The sequence below is a fragment of the Myxine glutinosa genome, chromosome 12 (genome assembly GCF_964187855.1).
Source record: "Myxine glutinosa chromosome 12, kmMyxGlut1.1, whole genome shotgun sequence".
NCBI classification, from domain to species: Eukaryota; Metazoa; Chordata; class Myxini; order Myxiniformes; family Myxinidae; genus Myxine; species Myxine glutinosa.
Genome location: NC_136272.1, coordinates 10,080,792 through 10,104,586, shown reverse-complemented (window position 1 = coordinate 10,104,586; position 23,795 = coordinate 10,080,792). Strand labels below are relative to the sequence as shown.

Genomic DNA, 23,795 nt, shown 5'->3' with positions numbered 1-23,795 from the left:
TGCAGGGATGCCAGGTGGGATGCCCCTGGCTGCCCCTGGGATGGGTGCAGGACCGGGGGGCGGCGTGGCAGCGGGGCTGGGCGGTGCCGGGGGTCCGCCCGCAGGGGGGCGGCCCCGACGTGGGGGTCGGGCCACTGGCGGTGGATGGGCCACGTCGAGGTGGGCCGGCTTGAGGCGGTCTACCGAAACGCGGTCAGGAGTACTGCCGATGTCCAGGGTGAAGTGCTTCGCCCCGGTCTCCAGCACGCGGAAAGGCCCGTCATACGGGGGCCGCAGTGGTGTCCGGTGGGCATCGTGGCGGACGAAGACGTACTCCGCCGTGCGAAGCTCCGGGGCGATGTGCGTCGGTGGGTGCCCGTGGCATGCCGTTGGCACCGGGGCGAACCTCTGGGCGGTCTCTCGCAGAGTGGAGCGCTGCTGTGCCCGTATTGCGGACCATGGTGCCGTGGAGTCGGGGAGGAACTCGCCCGGCACCCGCAGCGGTTGCCCGAAGACCAACTCCGCCGCGGATGCGCGCAGGTCCTCCTTGGGCACCTTCCGGAGGCCCATCAGGACCCAGGGGAGCCTGTCGACCCAGCCGCCGTCGCGGAGGGTGGCCCGGAGCGCGGCCTTCAATGAGCGGTGAAATCGCTCACACAGGCCGTTAGCCTGGGGGTGGTAGGCCGTGTTTTGGTGCAGCCGGACCCCAAGCCCCTGCGCGACCGCCCCCCAGAGCTCCGAGGTGAACTGGGGGCCGCGGTCGGACGAGATGTCTGAGGGGGCGCCGAACCAGGCGACCCAGGTGGCGATGAAAGCCTGCGCGACATCGGCCGCCGTTGTCGACGCCAAGGGCACGGCCTCCGGCCACCGGGTGGTGCGGTCCACCATGGTGAGGATGTAGGTGAAACCCCGCGAGGGGGGCAGAGGTCCCACCAGGTCCTCGTGGACGTGGTCAAACCGGCGTTCCGGCACCGTGAACGGGGCCAACGGGGCCTGGGTGTGCCGGTGCACCTTGGCGCGCTGGCACGCGAGGCACGTCCTGGCCCAGCCGCGGACGGCCTTCCGGAGGCCATGCCAGACGAACTTGTTGGCGATCAGCCTTTGGGAGGCCCTCGCGCCCGGGTGGGACAGGCCGTGGATGGCGTCAAACACCTGGCGCTGCCAGCCCGCGGGCACGATGGGGCGAGGACGCCCGAGGGAGACGTCGCACAAAAGGGCCGCGCCCGCGCCGTCGAACGCCACCTCGGTGACGCGGAGGCCCGTGACGGCGGTCCGCAAGGCCTGGACGTCGGGGTCAGCGGCCTGGTCCGCTGCCATACGGGCATAGTCGATGCCGAGGTGGACTGCGTGGGCGACGGCCCGGGAAAGGCAATCCGCCACCGGGTTGTCCTTCCCCGCGACATGCTGGATGTCCGTCGTGTACTCGGACACGGCCGAGAGGTGACGCCGCTGCCGGGCCGACCACGGCTTGGTGACCTTGCCCATCGCGAAGATCAGCGGCTTGTGGTCGACGAAGGCAGTGAACGCACGGCCCTCGAGCAGATGGCGGAAGTGCCTGACCGCCAAGTGAAGCCCGAGCAACTCGCGGTCGAAGGTACTGTAACGGCGTTCGGGCGGGCGAAGCTGCCGGCTAAAGAACGCCAGCGGTTGCCAAGCTCCACGCACCCATTGCTCGTGCACCGCGCCCACCGCGTAGTCCGAGGCATCGGTGGTGAGGGCGATCGGTGCATCGGGCGCCGGGTGCGCGAGCATGATGGCGTTAGCCAAGGCGAGCTTCGCGCCCGTGAACGCCGTGTCCATCTGCTCGGTCCAGGTAACGTCGCCTTTGCCCGGCTTACCTCGGAGAGCTTCGTGCAGGGGGCGCAGGAGCTGGGCGATACGGGGCAGGAACCGATGGTAAAAGTTCACCATGCCCAGGAACTCCTGCAGCCCTCTGATCGTGCGGGGGCGTGGAAACCCCTTCACCGCCTCCACCTTGGCCGGCAGGGGGACGCATCCGTGCCTGGTGACACGGTGCCCCAGAAAATCGATTATGGTGGCGCCGAACCGGCACTTTGCGGGGTTCACAATCAGGCCATGCTGGCCCAGGCGTTCGAAGAGCGTGCGGAGGTGGCGTAGGTGCTCTTCGCGGGACGCGCTGGCGACGAGGATATCGTCCAGGTAGACGTAGACAAAATCCAAGTCACGCAGGACGCTGTCCATCAGTCGCTGGAACACCTGAGGCGCGTTCTTCAGACCGATCCGCCACCTTGGCGCGATCCGCCATTCTACCTTGTTGAGATCTCGCGAGATCTTGGAGACGGCGGCAGGGATTTTCGAAGCTCCACACGGTCTCCACGTTTTTCGAAGTTAAGTCTGTTCACAATTGTATTTTGTCGAAACTGTATTTATCTTTCGGTGTGTGAAGTTATTGTGTGCAACTTTGGTTGTTTCTCGGTGCTTATCTTTCATAAATTGATCGTCTGTTTGCCGTGTCGTGTCTTGAGGCCTTGTACAGTGTGCACTGTACAACCTTGAGGCTTTGTTTTTCTCTCAGCGGTCCGTCTTTTGTGATCCAATAACTTTCGTTCTCTGTATTCCCAGTCTTTTCACCCATAGCCTACTTCCTTGTGTAAATCTCAACTCAAAAAAAAAAAAAAAAAAAAAAAAAAATTTTCCTTCTCTGTTATCATTCGTCTATTCATTCTTATTCGTTCGTTCGTTCTTCGACCACGTGTTTCTCCCCCATTTCCCCAGATAGTTTTCACTCATTAACCTTCAATGTTTACACTTTCCCCTCAAGTTATGTATTCCGTCATATTTTATAACACCTTTTTCTTCTTCTTCTTTAAAAGGCTGCTTTCGACTTGCTCACCAAATCAATTCATCCCAAAAAAAATATCCATCTCCTATAGTGCCTTTTTTTCTACATTCCCTAAACTCTCCTGCACTCCATCCTCCATCCAGCGTCCTTAAACGTATTTTTAACTCGAAGGTCACAAGCAACTCATTTTGCAATAAATGTTCGTTTCCCATAAATCGTACACTTTCAAAAATCCAATCTCACCCCTCCCCTCCAAATCTTCCCCATAACCCCTCCCCTCCAAATCTTCCCCATCACCCCTCCCCTCCAAATCTTCCCCATCACCCATCCCTTTCAAATCTCCCCCCTTGCCCCCTCCCTCCTAAACGACCCCCTCACCCCTCCCCGCCAAGACGCCCCCTCGCCCCTCCCCTCCTAGACTCCTGCCTCACCCCTCCCCTCCAAATCTCCCCCATATCCCATCCCTTTCAAATCCCTCCCCTTGCCCCTTCCCTCCCAAACTTCCCCCTCACCCCTCCCCTTCAAATCTCCCCACCCTCATTGCTTCTCAATTTCCCCCCTCTCACTCCCCCTCCTCAAAGCGTCCTCCCCGCTTCTTCCCCCTTCAAACTCTCACCTCCATCTCCCCCAACCTTCTGCCTCGCTCTTCCCCCTCCTCAAATAACACCTCATTGTGGCTCACCAAATCACCATCAAACCTTTTGTCCGCCCCATCCTTCCCTTTCTCCGAGCTATTCTGAAATCTCTGACACACCTTCAACAGCTCTCCCTACCTCTTCCACCTCTTCCACATCTTACCCTACCCCTCCTCCCCCCTGTTCTGTATCTGATGCTCCCCCTTCCTCTTCATTAACGGTATGGACCTCAAACATCCGGGGCCTTCGTTCAAACTTAACTGATCTCTCCATACAGGTTGCTTCTGTCAAACCAGACGTGATCTGCTTAACAGAAACTTTCCTCCTTTATGATGTCTCTGATTCCATAGTATCTCTCCCGGGCTACTCCCTCCTCCGGTATGATAGACCTGAGCCTCGTCCTGGAGGCGGGGTTGCTATCTTTATCAAAAACTCTCTTCCTCACTCGCCCTGCACTGCACTCTCTCCACCTCACCCCCAGGAATACCTCTGGCTACGGCTTCCCCTTCGCTCCCACTTCTTGTTCATATGTGTGTTGTACCGTCCACCAAACAGTGATGACTCCATCTACATCTCGCTGTCTGATGATATGGACCAACTTCTATCTACTCATCCCAACTCTCTCTTCCTCATATGTGGTGATTTCAACTGTCATCATGCCAGTTGGCTGGGTGTGGGTACCTCTCTCACCAGCCATGGCTCCTCAGCAAAGGACTTCTGCGACTCACTGGGACTGACACAATCTGTCAATTTCCCGACCCGGATCTCAGTCATCGGAACATCTTCTCTTCTGGACTTGGTTATGACTAACTTCCCTGAAAATGTCTGCTGCTCTTCTTCTGCTCCGATCGGATCATCTGATCATGTCCTTGTTAAAGTGGACATCTCTCTGACCATCCTCAGGGAGCCTGCTCAGCGTCGACGAGTCTGGCATTTCACTCAGGCCAACTGGCACGGTCTTCAAGCAGCCATCAATCATCTGGACTGGTCTCCCATTTCTACCACCTCTGACATCAACTCATCCTGGGAATTCTTCCAAAGTAAATTGCTCTCTCTCATGCACAGATTTATCCCATCTCGTCTTCAGTTGTCATACCCTTCCTCCCGTCCATGGTACACGGAATCTTGTGGTGAGGCTGTTGCCCAGAAACAACTTGCCTTCGTCTCCTGGAAAGCAAATCCAACGGAAGGAAATCTCATTTCCTTTCACAAAGCCCGAAACAAGTGTGTGTCCACCCTCAGGAGAGCCAGGAAACAATATCTCTCCGTTCTCAAGACCGAACTCTCTTATCTGTCTCCCTCTTCCAAATCCTGGTGGCGTCTGGTCAAATCCGTTTCTGGTGTTTGTTCCCCCTCCATCCCCTCCCTTACCTCAAACGGCTACACAGCTGACTCCGCACGTGAAAAAGCTGAATGCCTCAACTCTGTGTTTGCCTCTAAATCTTGTGTCCCAAACCCATCCCTCTCTGTACCCACCATACCCAGTCGTACCCTGCTGCTCCTGGACTCCGTGTCCTTTCCTCCTGACAAGGTGGAAAAGTTTCTGTCAACCCTCGACTCTGAACCTGCAACTGGACCCGACGGCATCAGCCCACGGGTCCTAAAATCCTGCTCTGCTGCTCTATCTCACCCTCTCTCTGTTCTCTTCACCCTCTCTTTTGCTCAAGGTCAACTGCCATCTGCTTGGAAATCAGCCAACATCACCGCTTTGCACAAAAAAGGTGCAAAAACAGATCCTAGCAACTACAGACCAATCAGCCTTCTCCCAATTATCAGCAAAGTCATGGAATCCATCATTGCTTCGGATATGAAATCTTTCCTCTTCTCCAATGGCTTGATCTCTGATCATCAATTTGGTTTCAGACCAGGTCACTCTACTCTGGACATGCTGCTTCTGCTGTCTCAACAATGGATGGAGGTCCTCAATGCCAAACAGGAAATTAGAGCTGTCTCCCTCGACATATCACGTGCCTTCGACACGGTCTGGCACCCCGCTCTGCTCACCAAACTCTCCTCCTTTGGTATCCATGGAAATCTCCACGCATGGCTGGCGGACTTCCTCTCTAGTCGTCGTCAACGTGTGGCCCTGAATGGGTTTCTCTCATCTCCTCTTCCTGTTCAGGCTGGAGTTCCCCAAGGCAGTGTTCTGGGCCCCGTGCTTTTTCTGGTCTTCATCAATGATCTCTCTGACTCTCTCGAAAATCCTCTCTATCTCTTTGCTGATGACTCCACTCTCTGCCGCTCCATTCCTCTTCCCTCAGATCGGCAGTCTGCTGCCTCCTCACTCCCTGAAGACCTGGACAAAATCACAGACTGGTCAAACAAGTGGAACATGTCTTTCAATCCTGACAAATCTCACACTCTTACTATGTCTCTCCGAAAAGATCGACTGGACAACCCTCCCATCTACTTTCTCAACAATCCTCTCCAAGAAGTTCTGTCGCTCAAGATTTTGGGTCTCACTATCTGCCATGATCTTTCTTGGGAAAACCACATTTCCAAGCTGGCCTCCAAAGCCAGTCGCCGACTGGGCATCCTCCGTCGTGCGAAGTCCTTCCTCGGCACACCTGAGCTCCTCACCACATACAAGGCTTTCATCCGCAGCTCAATGGAATACTGTTCTCCCCTATGGGCCGGTGCTCCTGCCTCACACCTAGCTCGGCTTCACGCTGTTGAAACCAAAGCTTTCAGAATTATTGGAATCTCCCGCGATGAAGCTATCTCTGAGGGCCTTTCACTCACTCACTGCAGGCAGGTAGGTGGTCTTTCTGTCTTCTACCGACTCCTCTCCGGCCTTGCACCCCCAGCTCTCTCTGTGCTCTGTCCCCCAAATATTCCTACAGGTCGCACAAGATCTGCCAGCAACCCTCTGATGGTTAAACTGCCGAAATCTCGGCTCTCTGCTCACCTTCACTCTTTCATTCCTCTTTTCTCCCGCCTCTGGAACAAACTCCCTCACTCCCTTCAATCCCACTCCTCCCTCCAGGTCTTTAAAACAGCTGTTCACCACCATCTCTTATCTTCCCCCATCCAAAACCTTGATCTTTTCTACCCCCGCTAATTCACCCCAGATCCACCTTGTTTGAAATTCCAACTTCTTTCCTGGAAGTCCTGGCAGTGTCCATATGTTTTATACCTCTCCCACCGCCCCCTTCCCACGCCCCCCCGGCCCCCCCCCCCCAAAGCCCTCGCCCTCTCTCAGATCTCTCGATGTCTCCATGTCTCTCGGTCCCTGCTCTCAAATGTTGTGTTTGTGTCCTTCCCCCTCTCTCCCCATCTTGTCTACCGCTCCCTATGTTATATGTTTTATGTGTCGGTTTGTCTTTCTGTGTGATTAATGTTCGCTCTTTCACGAGCCTCGACCTTGTATACAAAAAAAAAAAAAAAAAAAAAAAAAAAAACCGAAGGGCATGCGCAGGAACTCGAAGAGTCCGAATGGCGTGATGACCGCCGTCTTCGGGACGTCCTCCGGCCTGACGGGGACCTGATGGTAGCCGCGTATGAGGTCCACCTTCGAGAAGAAGGACATGCCCGCCAAACGGGCGGAAAAGTCCTGAATGTGGGGGACGGGGTAGCGGTCGGGAGTCGTGGCGTCATTGAGACGGCGATAGTCCCCGCATGGTCGCCATCCCCTGCCGGGCTTCGGCACGATGTGCAGCGGCGACGCCCAAGCGCTCTCTGAGCGCCGAACGATGCCGAGTCGCTCCAGGGTAGCGAACGCCGCTTTTGCCACCGCCAGCTTCGTCGGATCGAGGCGGCGTGCCCGGGCGTAGACCGGTGGCCCGACGGTGGGGATGTGATGGGCCACCCCGTGCTTGACGGCCCCCGCCGAGAAGGTGGGCCGCGTGAGGGCCGGGAAGCCGGCGAGGAGGCGGGTGAATGCGTCCGCTGCTGGAAGCGTACAGACCAACGTGGCCGGAACCGAACCGTTCGGCAAGCCACGTGGCAAGCCGCTCGTTGAGCTGGGCAACGCACAAGCGAGCGAGCTGAACGTCTCGGCCTGGACAAGACGTCTGCGCTTGACGTCGACCAGGAGCCCATTGGCGCACAGGAAGTCCGCGCCAAGCAGTGTCATGGGCACGTCGGCGGTGACGAACGTCCATCGGAAAACCTGCCCTCCGAACCGCAGAGAGAGGCAGCGTTTTCCGTACGTACGGATGGGCGTCCCGTTCGCGGCAAGCAGCGTGGGGCTCCCACCCGCGGCGTGCTTGTCTAACGTGCCGGCGGAAACGACACTCACCTGCGCTCCCGTGTCGCACAGGTAACGGCGCCCGGAGAAGGTGTCCGTTATGAACAGCAGGCTGCTCGAACGGCCGGCGCTCATCGCCACTATTGAGCACCTATTTTACTCCAGGGGGTCCCAGGATTACCCACCCAAAATATCGTTGCGATCAGTTCAGCCGTTTTTGCGGTACCTTCGAACGGACGGACGGACGGACATTTGGTGAATTATAGTAAGATTTTCATGTATTATTGCAAAGAACTGTTTGAACACTTTACCAACTTCATAATGGAAACATCGTTAAATATTTTCATTGTTCGCTTCTCCTTTCCTCAGATCCTCATTTCCTAATATCCCATCTCTACCCCTTTTATACCTGTAGGATCCCGGAGAATACCTGAAACGATGTCTGCGTTACAGTTTGTGGTTTTGATTGGATTTCTTGGGGCAGGTAAGAGAGTTAAAAGGATGACGCGTGTGTTTAGATTGTTGGATAAATATATAAATATTATTTAATATAATTCCGTGTTGAACTTCATCTGAATCTTTGATTTTCTTACAGATTTACACGTTTGGAGATTTTATTTACTTTGTTAATTATGAGTATGTAAGGCTGTAAAGGTGATTTTTCTCTTTTATTTTGAACTAGCAGAGTTACCCGGCGTTGCCCGGAAAATAAATAGTCAGTCACACAATTTGGTTTTGATATTCTGTTTATTATAACCTTCTGTTAACACAATATTCTTTCAGCACTTCATGATAAACTACATTTTTTGTTCTTCCGCAAGGTGCGTAGACAATAAGGTTGTTATGGCTTCCTACACGGGAGCATCCAACATAGAGCTGACCATGTGAGAAACAGAGTTCTTGCAATTGTAGACCGGCAACTTTTAACGTTTGTCCTTGTGATTTATTTCTGGACATAGCGAAACTGAGTCTGACCAGAAATTGTAGCCTCTTGAAGTTAAATGGAATATCTGTTGGAATGATTGGAATTATTGGAATTAATACATCCTCTCATTTGACACAACCTGTCAAGATGGTGGCCTCAATAACATGTGGCATCAGTTTCTTGACTGCCAGTCTTATCCCATTACTGAGTCGTGGAGGTTCCAAGTTTCGCAGTAGCATAATTGGTACTTCAACCTTGAGGGGAAGTCGATGTGGTGGCACCGCTGGTGGTTCCAAGTGGTTAAGGAACTCAGTTGGATAGTGAACCACCTGGGTCTCATCTGGAACAGTGCCAACAGACTTGTATATCTGCAACTGTTCAGGTACCTGGTCCAGAAGTTTGGTGTTGATGTTGTTTACTGTGTCATTTTTGGGTGCCAGAATAGTCCGTTCACACAACCACTTGTAGTTAAGAAAGTTTTGTGGAAGGTTTGGAAACACCCTTGCCTGCAGATCCTCAACAAATTGGACGATTGTGCTAATTGGAGCCATGGTAATTTCACCTTCTGGGCCAGCCTTGACATTGCAATCACCTAATTTCAGCAGCTTGTCTGCAAATTGTCCAGACAACTGGTCCCCAAAGAGCTGGCCTTGACAGGTTAAGTTGTTTCTTGAGACGCCACAGGTAAGATGATTTCAAGCATGCCTCAATTTCATCAGCACGTGTTCCTCATGGAACAACTGGCAACGTTTGCCTGAAGTCCCCTGACAACACCAAAGTCACTCCACCCATGATGTCCGTGCAGTAGCGAATGTCCTGGAGTGTTCTGTCCAAGGCCTCAAATGCTGCTTTGTGGGACATTGTGACTTCATCCCAGACAATTAATCGGCATAACTTAATGACACGTGCTTTCCCAGAACCTTTGCTGATATTGCATGCGGCAGTGTCATTGGTTGCCAAATTGAGAGGCAGCTTGAAGGCAGAATGAGCCGTTCTTCCACCTAGTAGTAATGTTGCTGCAATTCCAGATGAAGCAACTGCCAGGGCAATAAGCTGTTGCTACTACACCTTTGCTAATGCAAGTGTGGTGACAAATGTCTTCCCAGTCCCACCTGGTGTATCAAGAAAGATGATTCCTCCCTTTTTATTGCGAACAGTCAATTATGGCTTCATACGCTCTTCGCTAGTCAGGCAGAAGCTTTGACTCATTGGTTTGAACCTGATAATTGAGTTCATCAACATTGTATGAGGTCTCACGAAGTACCTCTCGTGGAAAGTCATCCACATCTGTCCGTTGGGCTGGTGGTAGGCCAAAGGTTTGAAGGTCTTGCCCTCCAAGAGCCAGGACTTTGTCTTCTATAGCAATCAGAGCTCTGTTGAAGATGGCTGGATTACAGGTAACCTCTATATCTGGATTCTGCAACTGCACCTGCTGCTTGAAATCTTCTGCAAGGTCTTCTTTGTACTTTTTCCACAATGCAACTGGGTTTTCCACACCACATGCCTGAAGCAGGACTGCAAAGAGACTCCTCAGCCTACTTGGGAACTGAGATACGGTAGCCTCAGCAAGAGTGGCATCCCATTGTGCATCAGCCTCCAGAAGTCCTCGCTTTTGGCAAGTATCTCTGTAGGTAGCACATACCTGGCCATCAACTGTTCGTAGATCTTGAAAGGATGTTGGTCCCCTCACCTCATGGAGGAGCAAACGAAGGCAGAAACACTCCTGCTGGATGGACTGTATACACCCGTCCAAGAGCATCATCCTGCCGAATGTCTGGATGGCCTGGCACTGGCGCTCCTAGTTTTCTTCGACTCCACTGCTTGTTGTTCCAGGTGTAATAGGAAGGCACTTGTTGGTATAGGAGAGTCGAGGCAAAGGGATGTTGCTGGCAAAGCTTAAAGAAAGCAGTCAGAGTTGTGTCCTTGGGAGCCAAAGCTTGTTGCCGGGCATTCTCAGGAGTGAAGTAAAGTCGTTGACCATTTTCAAGATGAACACTGAGGTGGACAATGGCCCGATGCCTTTCGTGAATTGGAAATCGAAAAATTCTCCAGAAGGCCTCATTACTGTTGATGTACCTGCCCATCTGATAATGAGTGATCTCATCATGTGTGTCTGGATTCTGAAGGGAAAACATGGCAGCATCTGATTCCTTGTTGACATACTTGCAAACATATTTGAGGGATTTCACCGAATTGCAAAACTCAACATTGATGTGAGCATTGAATGTTTTTGTCAACAAAGGGCGATGGGGCACAATGCACCTGTTGTCAATGGTCGTTTCTCAGCCGTTCCTCATCTTTATTTTTGCTCTGAATCCTCCATTTCCTGGTGCCCTTCTCCTGCACAGTGGGTATTGTTACATATTTATGTGAATGTATGTGAATTACTATTCAGGTCTTTGCTTATCAATGTGTAGTCGATTAAGGGTTGTTGTGATTAAAGGGTCAGGAGCCCTTCTGGGAAAAAGGAGACCGGAAACAGAAGAAGAAAAGACACGAGGTCCGGGAGAAGCGACGATTCTTCTTCTTCCTCGCCCAGCTCCGACGAGGGTTGGGATCGATATTGAGCAGCGTGGAAAAGCTGCGTTCCCAAGCCCGTCTGGCGAGAGGAGTTACCGGGACGTGTAACTACCCTTTTGACACGTCAAGTTGCCGTGGAGCCGTGCACAGACCCAGCGTCCGGCACCGTTCGCCGCACCGTCTACAAGGACGCGTACGGGTCGCACTTTGGGGCCTCGTGCGCGTTGCAAGCGGTGCTTGCTTTGCCCGCTTTGCTTGGCCAGGAGGTGTGCGCTGCAGCCGTGGTTCCCGGTATGGTACGTGCCCGGTGGAAGCACGTCCGCCCGGGGTTCGTTCAACCGCCCGTGTGCGGCGAAGCCGACCATAACCTTGTTCAGGAGGGGCCCAGAGACATTGTGAGGGACAGAGACCAAAGGGGTCGTGAGTACCCAAGGGGTCGGGAGTGGGGAAAGGGGACACACATATATAAGATGGCCATCTTAATCATCTCCGGGATTGATTGTTGATTGTGGATTGTTGATGGTTGTTGATTGTTGATTCCTTGGGGGAATATATTATTGATTACTCGGAATCCTTGGTGTGGGGTTTCTTATGGACTGGAATTCATCTTGATTGCGTTACGAAAGCGTATAAATCATATATCTTTCTGGCGGGGTGCCTCCCACGGTCCGGGGGTCACCGAGACCAGGTAGTTACCGGGAGGACCACGTAACAGAATTGGGGGCTCGTCCGGGATCTAAAATTGTATAAAATAATAAAATAATATTTTTATTAATTAAAATTTATTAATTAAGTATTAATTGGTAAATTTTTGGGGAAATTGGGGTAAAGTCTTGGGTGAAGGTTAACAGGTGTTAACGATAGTCACCATGGCGTTTGTGGCACAGAACTTTGCGGTAACACCGAGTGAGGCACAGTTCCGAGCGTTACTAAAGTCGGACCTCTTGAAATTGGCCAAACATTTTAACTTGGAGGTCCGAACTAATGTGAGGAAGGCAGAGTTGCAGACCACGGTGATACAATCTATGGTGGGATTAGGAACATGGGACGAGTTAGCCTGGCAGTGGCTACCCGAAGAACCAGAAGACGTTGAGCTCCGGAAACTGGAGTTGCAATTACGGAGCCAGGAACGGATCAAAGAAGAAGAAAGGAAAGCAGAAAAGGAAAGAGCAGAAGAAGAAAGGAAAGCAGAAGAGAGGAGAGAAGAGAAACAAGCAGAGGAAAGGAGAGTGGACGAGAACTCCAGGAAAGGTTAGCAGAAGAAGAAAGGAAAGCAGAAAAGGAAAGAGCAGAAGAAGAAAGGAAAGCAGAAGAGAGGAGAGAAGAGAAACAAGCAGAGGAAAGGAGAGTGGAACGAGAACTCCAGGAAAGACTAGAAGGGAGAAAAGCAGAGGAGAGGAGAGCTGCAAGGGACCTCGAAGCAGAGGAGAGAAAAGCGGAAAGGGAATTAAAGGAACGTGACATGGAGCTTCAGCAAGAAATTAAATTCAAGGAGCTGGAGTTAATGAGAGAACGGGGAGAGGTACCACCCTTGCTGACGGGGTCGACACCTCGCCAGAACACCTGGGATGTGGGCAGACATGTGAGGCTGGTTCCACCCTTCAGTGAAAAGGAAGTCGCTAATTTTTTTCCACACTTTGAGAAAGTGGCTCGACAGTTAAACTGGCCGGAGGAGGCCTGGACCATACTAGTGCAAAGTGTGCTTGTGGGAAAAGCTCAAGAGATTTATTCGGCGCTACCAATGGACCAATGTGCAGATTATGAGGTATTGAAGAAGCACATCCTCAAAGCCTATGAGTTGGTTCCGGAAGCTTACCGGCAAAAATTCAGGAATGCCAGGAAGAGGGAGAGTGAGACCCATGTGGAGTTTGCCAGAGTGAAAGAAAACATGTTTGATCGGTGGTGTGAGTCAAAAGGAGTCGGGAAAGACTTCGAAACATTGCGTGACTTGATCCTGGTGGAGGAATTTCAACAGTGTGTCCACGAGGACATCAAAGTGTACTTGCGGGAAAAGAAAGTACCGAAGTTGTGGGACGCAGCCACCATGGCAGATGATTATGCCTTAACACACCGGATAGGGGTCCACGAACCTAACTCCTCGCCTAGATCTCCGCAGGGGAGGTGGGGAACAGCAGGTGCGGAGAACGACAATACATGGCGGCGGCCTCGAGAGGATTATGGGGACAACGCAGATACCCCACCTGTTCGAAATCAGAGGGCTGCGGGCCCAAGACAAACTTATATTTCGGGGGGCCCGAGGCAGACCACGAGTTTTTCCTCCAGGCCTACTTGCGCTTTTTGCAAGAAACCTGGACACTTGATGTCCAGTTGTTACCTCATGAAAAGGGAAGACCCAGAGCGGAGTCCGACTATTACCACTCCGAATGCGATGGCAAGCGTAAGAAATCGCCCACAGAAGAGTTACCGACCCTTTATTTATGAGGGGTTGGTCTCACTCAAGGGAGACTTGACTAACCCAAGACCGGTTAGGGTTTTGAGGGACACAGGAGCCCATCAATCCTTAATGCTTGAAGGCATTTTGCCATTGTCAAAGAGTACTGCAACTGGTGATAGTGTTCGGTTACAAGGGATCGGTGGCTGTGTTAGTGCCCCACTTCATGTCATCCATTTGGAATCCGATTTGGTGTCAGGACCGGTCACCGTCGGTTTACAAGCCACGCTTCCTGTAGAGGGAGTATCTGTGATTATTGGGAATGATTTGGCCGGGGGGCAAATTTATGGTAACCCGAGGGTTGGTAAAGAGCACAGCAGGGAAAATAACACCCCACCAGCTCGGGATGGCGACAAAAGTTCCAAGTTATTTGTAGGGGGACTGAACTTCAACACAGAGGAAGAAGTTCTGACCTCTGTCTTCAACAGATATGGGCCGCTGGTGGAAGTGCGGGTGGTAAAAGACAGGGAAACGCAACGGTCAAGAGGGTTCGGCTTTGTCACGTTTGCAAGCACAAGAGACGCCAGGGAGGCAGAGAAGAATTGGAATGGTAAGGATTTGGAGGGTCGGACCATAACAGTAGGAAAGGCATTTCGTAGGCGTCGAGAGGTCTACAGAAGAGGACAACTTGGCAGTAGTTTTGGGGTTGGCAGCAGCCGATATTACTATGAAGGCTCCCAGAGTTACGGCACCTCCCGACAAAATGAATGTCAGAGCACTGGCCGAGAAGGAGACCGCCAGTCAGGTAACGGCTGGGACAAGTGGTCCCACCGTAACTGTTAGGAGTCTGGAGAAGTTGAAGCACTATATATACGGGGGAGCCGCCGAGCCGGGGCTCCTACACGGACTAACCGTGAACGCCACGTTCTTAAAGGCGTCCAGGTAGTGAACTTTCCTGCACGGACTAACCGTGAACTCCCCGTTCTTAAAGGCGTCCATGTAATGAACTTTCCTCCCCGGACTAACCGTGAACTCTACATTCCTTAAGGCGTCCATGTAGGGAATACTCCGCTGGGCCTCCCGAAAAAGTGCTATAGAGAGGTTTAAATTTGGGGGCTTTGGTCACCACCTCTTAACCGTCAGTCAAGAGAAACTAGAAGTGGTTGACGCTTGGTCCAGAGGGAATTAATCTAGGGGATTGTGTGAAATTTTGTTGCTTTATTTTTAAGTGATGACTGTGCCCGGGGGGAACTGATGAGTTGGGGGGGTGTGAGTTATCTGGTTTGTTTATCCAAGTTGGCCGGCAAAGAAAGTTTTCGCTGGGTTCAAACTTTCTTTCTTGAAGGGGGGGAGTGTTACATATTTATGTGAATGTATGTGAATTACTATTCAGGTCTTTGCTTATCAATGTGTAGTCGATTAAGGGTTGTTGTGATTAAAGGGTCAGGAGCCCTTCTGGGAAAAAGGAGACCGGAAACGGAAGAAGAAAAGACACGAGGTCCGGGAGAAGCGACGATTCTTCTTCTTCCTCGCCCAGCTCCGACGAGAGTTGGGATCGATATTGAGCAGCGTGGAAAAGCTGCGTTCCCAAGCCCGTCTGGCGAGAGGAGTTACCGGGACGTGTAACTACCCTTTTGACACGTCAAGTTGCCGTGGGGCCGTGCACAGACCCAGCGTCCGGCACCGTTCGCCACACCGTCTACAAGGACGCGTACGGGTCGCACTTTGGGGCCTCGCGCGCGTTGCAAGCGGCGCTTGCTTTGCCCGCTTTGCTTGGCCAGGAGGTGTGCGCTGCAGCCGTGGTTCCCGGTACGGTACGTGCCCGGTGGAAGCACGTCCGCCCGGGGTTCGTTCAACCGCCCGTGTGCGGCGAAGCCGACCATAACCTTGTTCAGGAGGGGCCCAGAGACATTGTGAGGGACAGAGACCAAAGGGGTCGTGAGTACCCAAGGGGTCGGGAGTGGGGAAAGGGGACACACATATATAAGATGGCCATCTTAATCATCTCGGAGATTGATTGTTGATTGTGGATTGTTGATGGTTGTTGATTGTTGATTCCTTGGGGGAATATATTATTGATTATTCGGAATCCTTGGTGTGGGGTTTCTTATGGACTGGAATTCATCTTGATTGCGTTACGAAAGCGTATAAATCATATATCTTTCTGGCGGGGTGCCTCCCACGGTCCGGGGGTCACCGAGACCAGGTAGTTACCGGGAGGACCACGTAACAGAATCCGTCCTCTCTATTCTGTCTCCTGAATAAATTTCCATGGATATCCCATTGTGCACTTTCCATCCATGATGCATCCATGTGATATCCTAATCCACATGGACCATGGACCATTTGACTTTTTACTATCTCGGAGAGAATTGGGTCTTTTGAAGGATCTGGTAGCACTGCACTGATGATTGAGTCTATTTCACTGGCATGAATCTTTTCACGGAGCCAGGTGAGAATGTGAGCATGGGGCAAGCCATGCTTTTGCCACTTAATTGTGTACATGTCACAGCGTGTGGCACCAAAGATTTCTGATTTTTTGATCAAGGACATGAGGCTGATGTGTTTCTCACGGAACACCCTGGCAAGTAGGTCGTGGCGATCATTTTTTGTTTGGCCATGAAAGAGCTCATTCTTGACTACATCCCAAGCCGGATTGCATGTAAAGGTAACAAATAGGGGTGGACGTCCATAATGCCTGACATACGTCATTGCATCCTGGATCCTTTCATGCATGTACCTGGGACCTCCGGTGAAGCTGGAAGGAAGAATGAACATTTGTCCAATTCCCTCCCTGCCTCCATCATTGCTGATTCCATCTCGGAGGTGGATGTATTAATCAAAACGCAGTTCCTTTTGATGGGTCCTGATGTACAACAATCTCTCGGCCACCACCTTTGCATGCAAGTCCACTGCATATTGGTGGAAGGGTGCATGAGAACGATGCAAGTGGTGTAAGTAGTTGTTGAAACGTATCATGAAATGATAGGCATAAAAGTCCATGCAGGAGACAGTTTTGTTTCCTTCTTTGGGATGCTTCGTTTCTGGATCTACATGGGGGATACCAAAATGGTAGCCATCTTCTCCATAGACATGCAAAAGAGGATACTGCAAAGTATAATAACTTCTGTGGGTGTCCTTGATATGTTGAAGGCTACTGTCCCGATGCTTGACAACGATGTCTCTTGATCCATGTTCTTGGCCAACCATGACCACGGCCACCTCATTTCATGCTGGTGCATTGAAGCGTCCTGGATGCTGTCCAACTGGCCTCTTATCGGCATGTATGACTACTTTAAAGTCTTCAGCTGGTGCATACTCCAGAGCATATTTGAAGCGGAGAACATAGACTCTGTGGATCATCAACAATTCATTCAACAATGACTATGAATCATCTTTTGTATCTTTGATATGACATCAGGTCTGGTTCCTCTAACAGCTCCACACCGTCGCTCTGTCTCGCTCTGATGGTCAACCAACAAAATATAGCTGCAGGAACTGTGGCTGTGCACCGGGCATGGCATGCAAGGACCCATTCAGATGGTAAACCTGTCCCTGCACCTTGACTGTTGGCATGAATCCAGGCTCTCTGATGATGTCACAAAATATGTCATCTGAAATGCTGAGTTGTACTCACGAATGGTGTTCAAAAAGTGCCTGGACTCTGTGGTTGACCCAAACAGGAGACTCTTCAGTGGTTCTGCAAGCAATGCAAGGTGCACCTTGCCATTAGAGCAGCACATAGATGGTGTTGAAGCACGCGGTGCTACGCGCGTGACTTGCTACCAAGGAGGAAGCGGACAACGCGGTAAGTTTATAGTTCTTTATTCCAAAGAGGTCACTGCAGCACTGGCGCGCTCCGGGCTGCGCACCCGGTGTATATCCTGAGGCCACGCCTACCCCTCGGGCATGGCCGCCGCCCACTTGGTGCGCGGAATGATGTCACCACGCCAGTGGGCTTTCGTGTACGCCACACGCGCCCCCCCAAAATTCCCGCGCACCTGGAGGGCCAGTTTGTGGGGCAAATGGATGACCCGGCCGAAGCGCCCTCTGGCGACCGGCAGCGTCCGGGGTGCAGGGATGCCAGGTGGGATGCCCCCGGCTGTACCCGGGATGGGTGCCGGACTGGGGGGGCGGCGTGCCTGCGGTGCTGGGCGGTGCCGGGGGTCCGCCCGCAGGGGGCGGCCCCGACGCGGGGGCCGAGCCACCGGCGGTGGGTGGTCCACGTCGAGGTGGGCCGGCTTGAGGCGGTCTATGGAGACCCGGTCAGGAGTGCCGCCGATGTCCAGGGTGAAATGTTTCACCCCGGTCTCCAGCACGTGGAAAGGCCCGTCGTACGGGGGCCGCAGTGGTGTCCGGTGGGCGTCGTGCCGGACGAAGACGTACTCCGCGGTGCGGAGCTCCGGGGCGACGTGTGTAGGTGGGTGCCCGTGGTGCGCCGTCGGCACCGGGGCGAACCTCCGGGCGGTCTCCTGCAGCGCAGAACGCTCCTGCACCGCGGACAAAGGTGCCGTGGGGTCGGGGAGGAACTCGCCCGGCACCCGCAGCAGTTGTCCAAAGACCAACTCCGCCACGGATGCACGCAGGTCCTCCTTGGGCGCCGTCCGGAGGCCCAGCAGGACCCAGGGGAGCCTGTCGACCCAGCCGCCGTCGCAGAGGGTGGCCCGGAGCGCGGCCTTCAACGAGCGGTGGAATCGCTCGCACGGGCCGTTGGCCTGGGGGTGGTAGGCCGTGGTTCGGTGCAGCTGGACCCCGAGCCCCCGCGCAACCGCGGCCCAGAGCTCCGTGGTGAACTGGGGGCCGCGGTCGGACGAGATGTCCGAGGGGGCGCCGAACCGGGCGACCCAGGTGGCGATGAACGCCTGCGCGACGTCTGCCGCCGTCGTCGCCGCCAAAGGCACGGCCTCCGGCCACCGGGTGGTGCGGTCCACCATGGTAAGGACATGGGTGAAACCCCGCGAGGGGGCAGAGGTCCCACCAGGTCCACGTGCATGTGGTCGAACCGACGTTCCGGCACTGTAAACGGGGCCAAGGGGGCCTGGGTGTGCCAGTGCACCTTCGCGCGCTGGCACGCGAGGCATGTCCTGGTCCAACCGCGGACGGCCTTCCAGAGGCCATGCCAGACAAACTTGTCGGTGACCAATCTCTGGGAGGCCTTCGTGCCCGGGTGGGACAGGCCGTGGATGGCGTCAAAAACCTGGCACTGCAAGCCTGCTGGCACGATGGGGCGAGGCCGCCCAAGGGAGACGTCGCAAACGAGGGCCGTGCCCGCGCCGTCGAAGGGCACCTCGGTGACGCGGAGGCCCGTGACGGCGGTCCGCAAGGTCTGGACCCCGGGGTCGGCGGCCTGGTCCGCCGCCATCCGGGCATAGTCGATGCCAAGGTGGACTGCGTGGGCGACGGCCCGGGAAAGGCAGTCGGTCACCGGGTTGTCCTTTCCCGTGACGTGTCGGATGTCCGTTGTGTACTCGGACACAGCCGCGAGGTGACGCTGTTGCCGGGCCGACCATGGCTCGGCGACCTTGCCCATCGCGAAAACCAGCGGCTTGTGGTCGACGAAGGCCGTGAACGCACGGCCCTCGAGCAGATGGCGGAAGTGCCTGATCGCCAGGTGGAGCCCGAGCAACTCGCGGTCGAAGGTACTGTACCGGCGTTCGGGCGGGCGAAGCTGCCGGCTGAAGAACGCCAGCGGTTGCCAAGCACCACGCACCCATTGCTCATGCACTGCGCCCACCGCGTAGTCCGAGGCGTCGGTGGTGAGGGCGATCGGTGCATCGGGCGCCGGGTGCGCGAGCATGGTGGCGTTGGCCAAGGCGAGTTTCACGCCCGAGAACGCCGCGTCCATCTGCTCGGTCCAGGTAACGTCACCTTTGCCTGGCTTCCCTCGAAGGGCCTCGTGTAAGGGGCGCAGGAGCTGGGCGATGCGGGGCAGGAACCTATGGTAAAAGTTTACCATGCCCAGGAACTCCTGGAGCCCCCTGATCGTGCGGGGGCGCGGAAACCCCTTCACCGCCTCCACCTTGGCTGGTAGGGGGACGGCCCCATGCCTGGTGACGCGGTGCCCCAAAAAGTCAATTTCAGCGACACCGAACCGGCACTTGGCGGGGTTCACGATCAGGCCGTGCTGGCCCAGACGTTCGAAGAGCGTGCGGAGGTGACGAAGGTGCTCTTCGCGGGACGCGCTGGCGACGAGGATGTCGTCCAGGTAGACGTACAAAAAATCCAAGCCGCGCAAGACGCTGTCCATGAGGCGCTGGAACGCCTGAGCCGCATTTTTCAGACCGAAGGGCATCCGAAGAAATTCGAAAAGCCCGAATGGCGTGATGACAGCCGTCTTCGGGATGTCCTCCGGCCTGACAGGGACCTGATGGTAGCCGCGTACGAGGTCCACCTTTGAAAAGAAGGACATCCCCGCCAACCGGGCGGAGAAGTCTTGGATGTGGGGGACGGGGTAGCGGTCGGGGGTGGTGGCATCGTTGAGGCGCCGGTAGTCCCCGCACGGTCTCAATTCCCCGCCGGGCTTGGGCACGAAGTGGAGCGGGGACGTCCACGCGCTCTCGGAGCACCGCACGATGCCAAGCCGCTCCAGCGTGGCGAACGCCGCTTTAGCTACGGCGAGCTTCGTCGGCTCGAGGCGGCGTGCCCGGGCGTAGACCGGTGGCCCGGCGGTGGGGATGTGATGTTCCACCCCGTGCTTGACGGTCCCCGCCGAGAAGGTGGGCCGCGTGAGGGCCGGGAAACCCGCGAGGAGGCGGGCGAATTTGTCCGCTGCCGGAAGCGTACAGATGAACCTGGCCGGAACGGAACCGCTCAGCAAGCCGCTCGGCGAGCCGCTTGGTGAGCCGCTCTGTGAGCTGCTCAACGAGGCGGGCAGCGCACACGCGAGCGAGCTGAACGTCTCAGCCTGGACAAGCCTTCTGCGCTTTGCATCGACCAGTAAGCCATTAGCACATAAGAAGTCCGCGCCGAGCAGTGCCATGGGCACGCCGGCCATAACGAACGACCAACGGAAAACCTGACCTCCGAACCGCAGGGAGAGACAGCGTTTTCCATACGTGCGTAGAGACGTACCATTGGCCGCAAGCAGCGCGGGACCTCGGCCCGCGGTGTGCTTGTCGGACATACCGGCAGAAACGACACTCACCTGCGCCCCCGTGTCGCACAGGTAACGGCGCCCGGACAAGGTGTCTGTTATATACAGAAGGCTGTTTGAATTGCCGACGCTCACCGTTGCCACCGAGCGCCGGTTCGCCCATTTCCCGACCCGCCGAATGAGCACGCCGGGCGACACTGCCGAGCCTCGTGGCCGAACTTGGCGTGGAAGAAACACCAGGCGGGCAGCTGCGGCGTCGGAGGCCGCGGTTTTCTTCGCGGCGGCGGCGGTGGTGGTGGGCGGGGCGTGACGGCGGACATGAGGTGCAGTGCATCGGGGAAAGCCTCGGGAGCCTCGGGAGCCTCTGGAGCCTCGGAAGCGGCAACCGCGCCAAGACCCGCCTGCGTGTCCAAAGCCGCGTAGTATTTGTCGGCCTCAGCAGCGAGCACACGGGGTTCCGTTAACGCGGAACCAGCCAAAGCGAGGCGGACTCATGCTGGCAGCTGGCGTCGAAACAACGCCCAGAATAGAGCGTTCGGGGTTTCGTCGCCCATGAGCGCCAGCATATGGTCCATACGGACCGACGGTCGCGTGTCCCCGATCTCGGGGAGGTCCAAGAGGCGATCGGCCCGTGCGTCCACCGTAAGGCCGAACGTGGCGAGGAGGAGACGCTTGACCGCCTCGTACTTGCCGTCGGCAGGTGGATCCCTTAGGACCGATACGACACGGTTGGCCGTGCCGGGCCCGAGGGCGGCGACCACGTGGCAGTACATGGTCTCGTCCACCGTGATGCCTCGAAGTCGGAACTGGGCTTCCGCCTGCAGGAACCAAACTTCGGCTTGTGACTCCCAGAATTCGGGGAGCTTGATGGAGACCGCGTTGGTAGCCATTGTTGCGGCGGTTTCGGGTAGTCAGCGACGGCTGACTCGAATGTCGGAGGTCACCAATGAAGCACGCGGTGCTACGCACGTGACTTGCTACCAAGGAGGAAGCGGACAACGCGGTAAGTTTATAGTTCTTTATTCCAAAGAGGTCACTGTAGCACTGGCGCGCTCCAGGCTGCGCGCCCGGTGTATATCCTGAGGCCACGCCTACCCCGTGGGCGTGGCCGCCGCCCACTTGGTGCGCGGAATGATGTCACCACGCCAGTGGGCTTTCGCGTACGCCACAGTGTCTCCTTTTTCCACTTTTTGGCCAAACAATACTTGCACACTTCAGACATGGCACCAATGCTGACAACTGTGTGAGTTGAATAATCAACTTTTGGGTCATATTTAAAGGCTCCTTTCTGCCACAGATCACTGCGGAAAGGTGCAACCCTGCAGCTGGCATGGGCAGTCCTATCATTTGGAAACACGATTCCGTGCTTCTTCCAGACGGGACTGGCGCTGTACCTCAGTCTCCTGTTGCACTCGTGCAACCTTCCTGTCTCTTTCTTCCTGCAGTCTGGCTTGTGGTTGATCCTCTGTTTCATTGGCCCTGATGGCTTGTAATTTCCGAATCCTGGAGGAACTTCAGCTCAGATCACTTTGCTTTTTGGGTGGCATGATTGATCAAAGCACAATGAGCAGTAATCTACCAAATGGTCAATCAAACCGAACACTGAATGGGAACACAATAAGGTGAAACAACTAAGTCACTTTGCCAAAACTCACACTGTCACTGTTCAGGGTCCAAATGCAGATTGAGGGTGAGTGCGTGCGAAGTGGGCTTTTTATAGTCAGAGGAAGCCACGCCCCTTGGGCACGCCCTGCTGCCACGCCCCTTGGGCACACCTCTAGTCTAAATCTGATGCACCCATGTTTTTTCTTCTGAAAAGTTACCCCCCATGAACCCCCTCTTCCCTCTCTAAGTCACTTCCTTAGGCTGTCCGTGAGGCACAACCGAACAAACAGACGTTCAGGGATAGGGATCAATAGGGATCAATGATTCAAATTATTTAATATAATTACTGAAGTTCATTCTTGGATATGACAGTAGTTGTACAGGACTTTTTCGGATAAATGACGATTTTTATTAATATAGAGGTAAAATGTGTTTCTCTCTGACATTGCTTGTGTTCTCTGTATTTTCAGCTGCAGGATTGAGATGCTATTTTGGAATCCTAGGTGAGGAAACAGAACTGACCTGCCCAGGAAGTGATCCTGCTTGTGCCACTGCAAAAATATCAATGCGTAAGCAATATTTACTTGTTTAATGTTATACAGCGAGTTGCATGAGATGTTGAAAGCAATTGCTTTCCTTCTATCACACATTTCCAGGAGGTTGATTGTAAGATTATATTTTCGATAATCTCCAATGATATTAACTAGAGTATAATTTATTACTGAGATTGATAAGCATGGATAAAAGTTCATCCAGTAATATTGTCGTATCGACCCTGTAGTGAAGACCTCAGGGTGACGGATGACCAAACGAGCCTTAACTCCAAGGTGTATGAGCCGAATCGATGGCGATTCATCTGTATGGCGCGCGAGGTAAACTGAGGTCTCGTGGCCTTTCCTGGACGGACGGACGCGATGGGGGTTTAACCAAACTCACGAACAAATAAACACACAGGACAAGAAATTGAAAGTCAACAAATAATGATTTGATGAAAATAATGCAAGCAAAAGGAATGTGCGGTAAAACTAAAATTCCGAAATGAGGGACCCTCCACTCAGACTCTCATACAGACACGGAGAAATAAAAGTGAAAATAAATGTCTCATTTATTTTGCGAAAATAAATGTCTGCCATGGCTTGCTTACATGGTGTAATTCCCACATTCACTCTTCAACCACAGCTCAATCCTTTCTTATGACCACACAAAAACACAAAACCTTCACATGTAAACAAACGCCACCCACAAGACACTTTGTGGCACACAACCCAATCCAGTCACTGACCATGTAGTCACTCTCATCCGCACCCATTCCAAATTACTCATGTCCCAATTTATGAGCAAGTACTGAAGCCCTGGGACAGTAAACAACTAGGCACCTTACCTTTATGTGCAGGTAGTCGCTGGTTGGTCGGGTCCAAGAGTGTCATCCACCCTGCCGAATTCCAAATTTACCCATGGGGCCAATCAATTTCCACAAATTTACTTTTATCCGCTGTACTGGCAAGCATGTGGATCCGCCTCCTCCTGTGACCCCTCCTACACTACTACATTTGGCTATGACAGCTCCGCTCCTCTGCCATGTGAGGGCTATCGGATGAGTTGAGCAGCCGAAACGCCAACATGGCCAACGAGCATCATGAAGGCCGCGACCCAC

The 23,795-nt window shown here is 54.0% G+C and overlaps 1 protein-coding gene across 1 annotated transcript in view; it reads left to right on the top strand.

The window, feature by feature from the left end:
- Positions 1–23,795, top strand: part of LOC144888480 (uncharacterized) — a 59,792-nt gene that overhangs the window by 20,702 nt on the left and 15,295 nt on the right. The window contains exons 2-3 of the mRNA XM_078766458.1: positions 8,022–8,090; positions 22,612–22,710. Of these exons, the coding sequence (XP_078622584.1) occupies positions 8,045–8,090; positions 22,612–22,710 (145 nt within the window). The 5' untranslated portion in view covers positions 8,022–8,044. The remainder of the gene's footprint in view (positions 1–8,021; positions 8,091–22,611; positions 22,711–23,795) is intronic.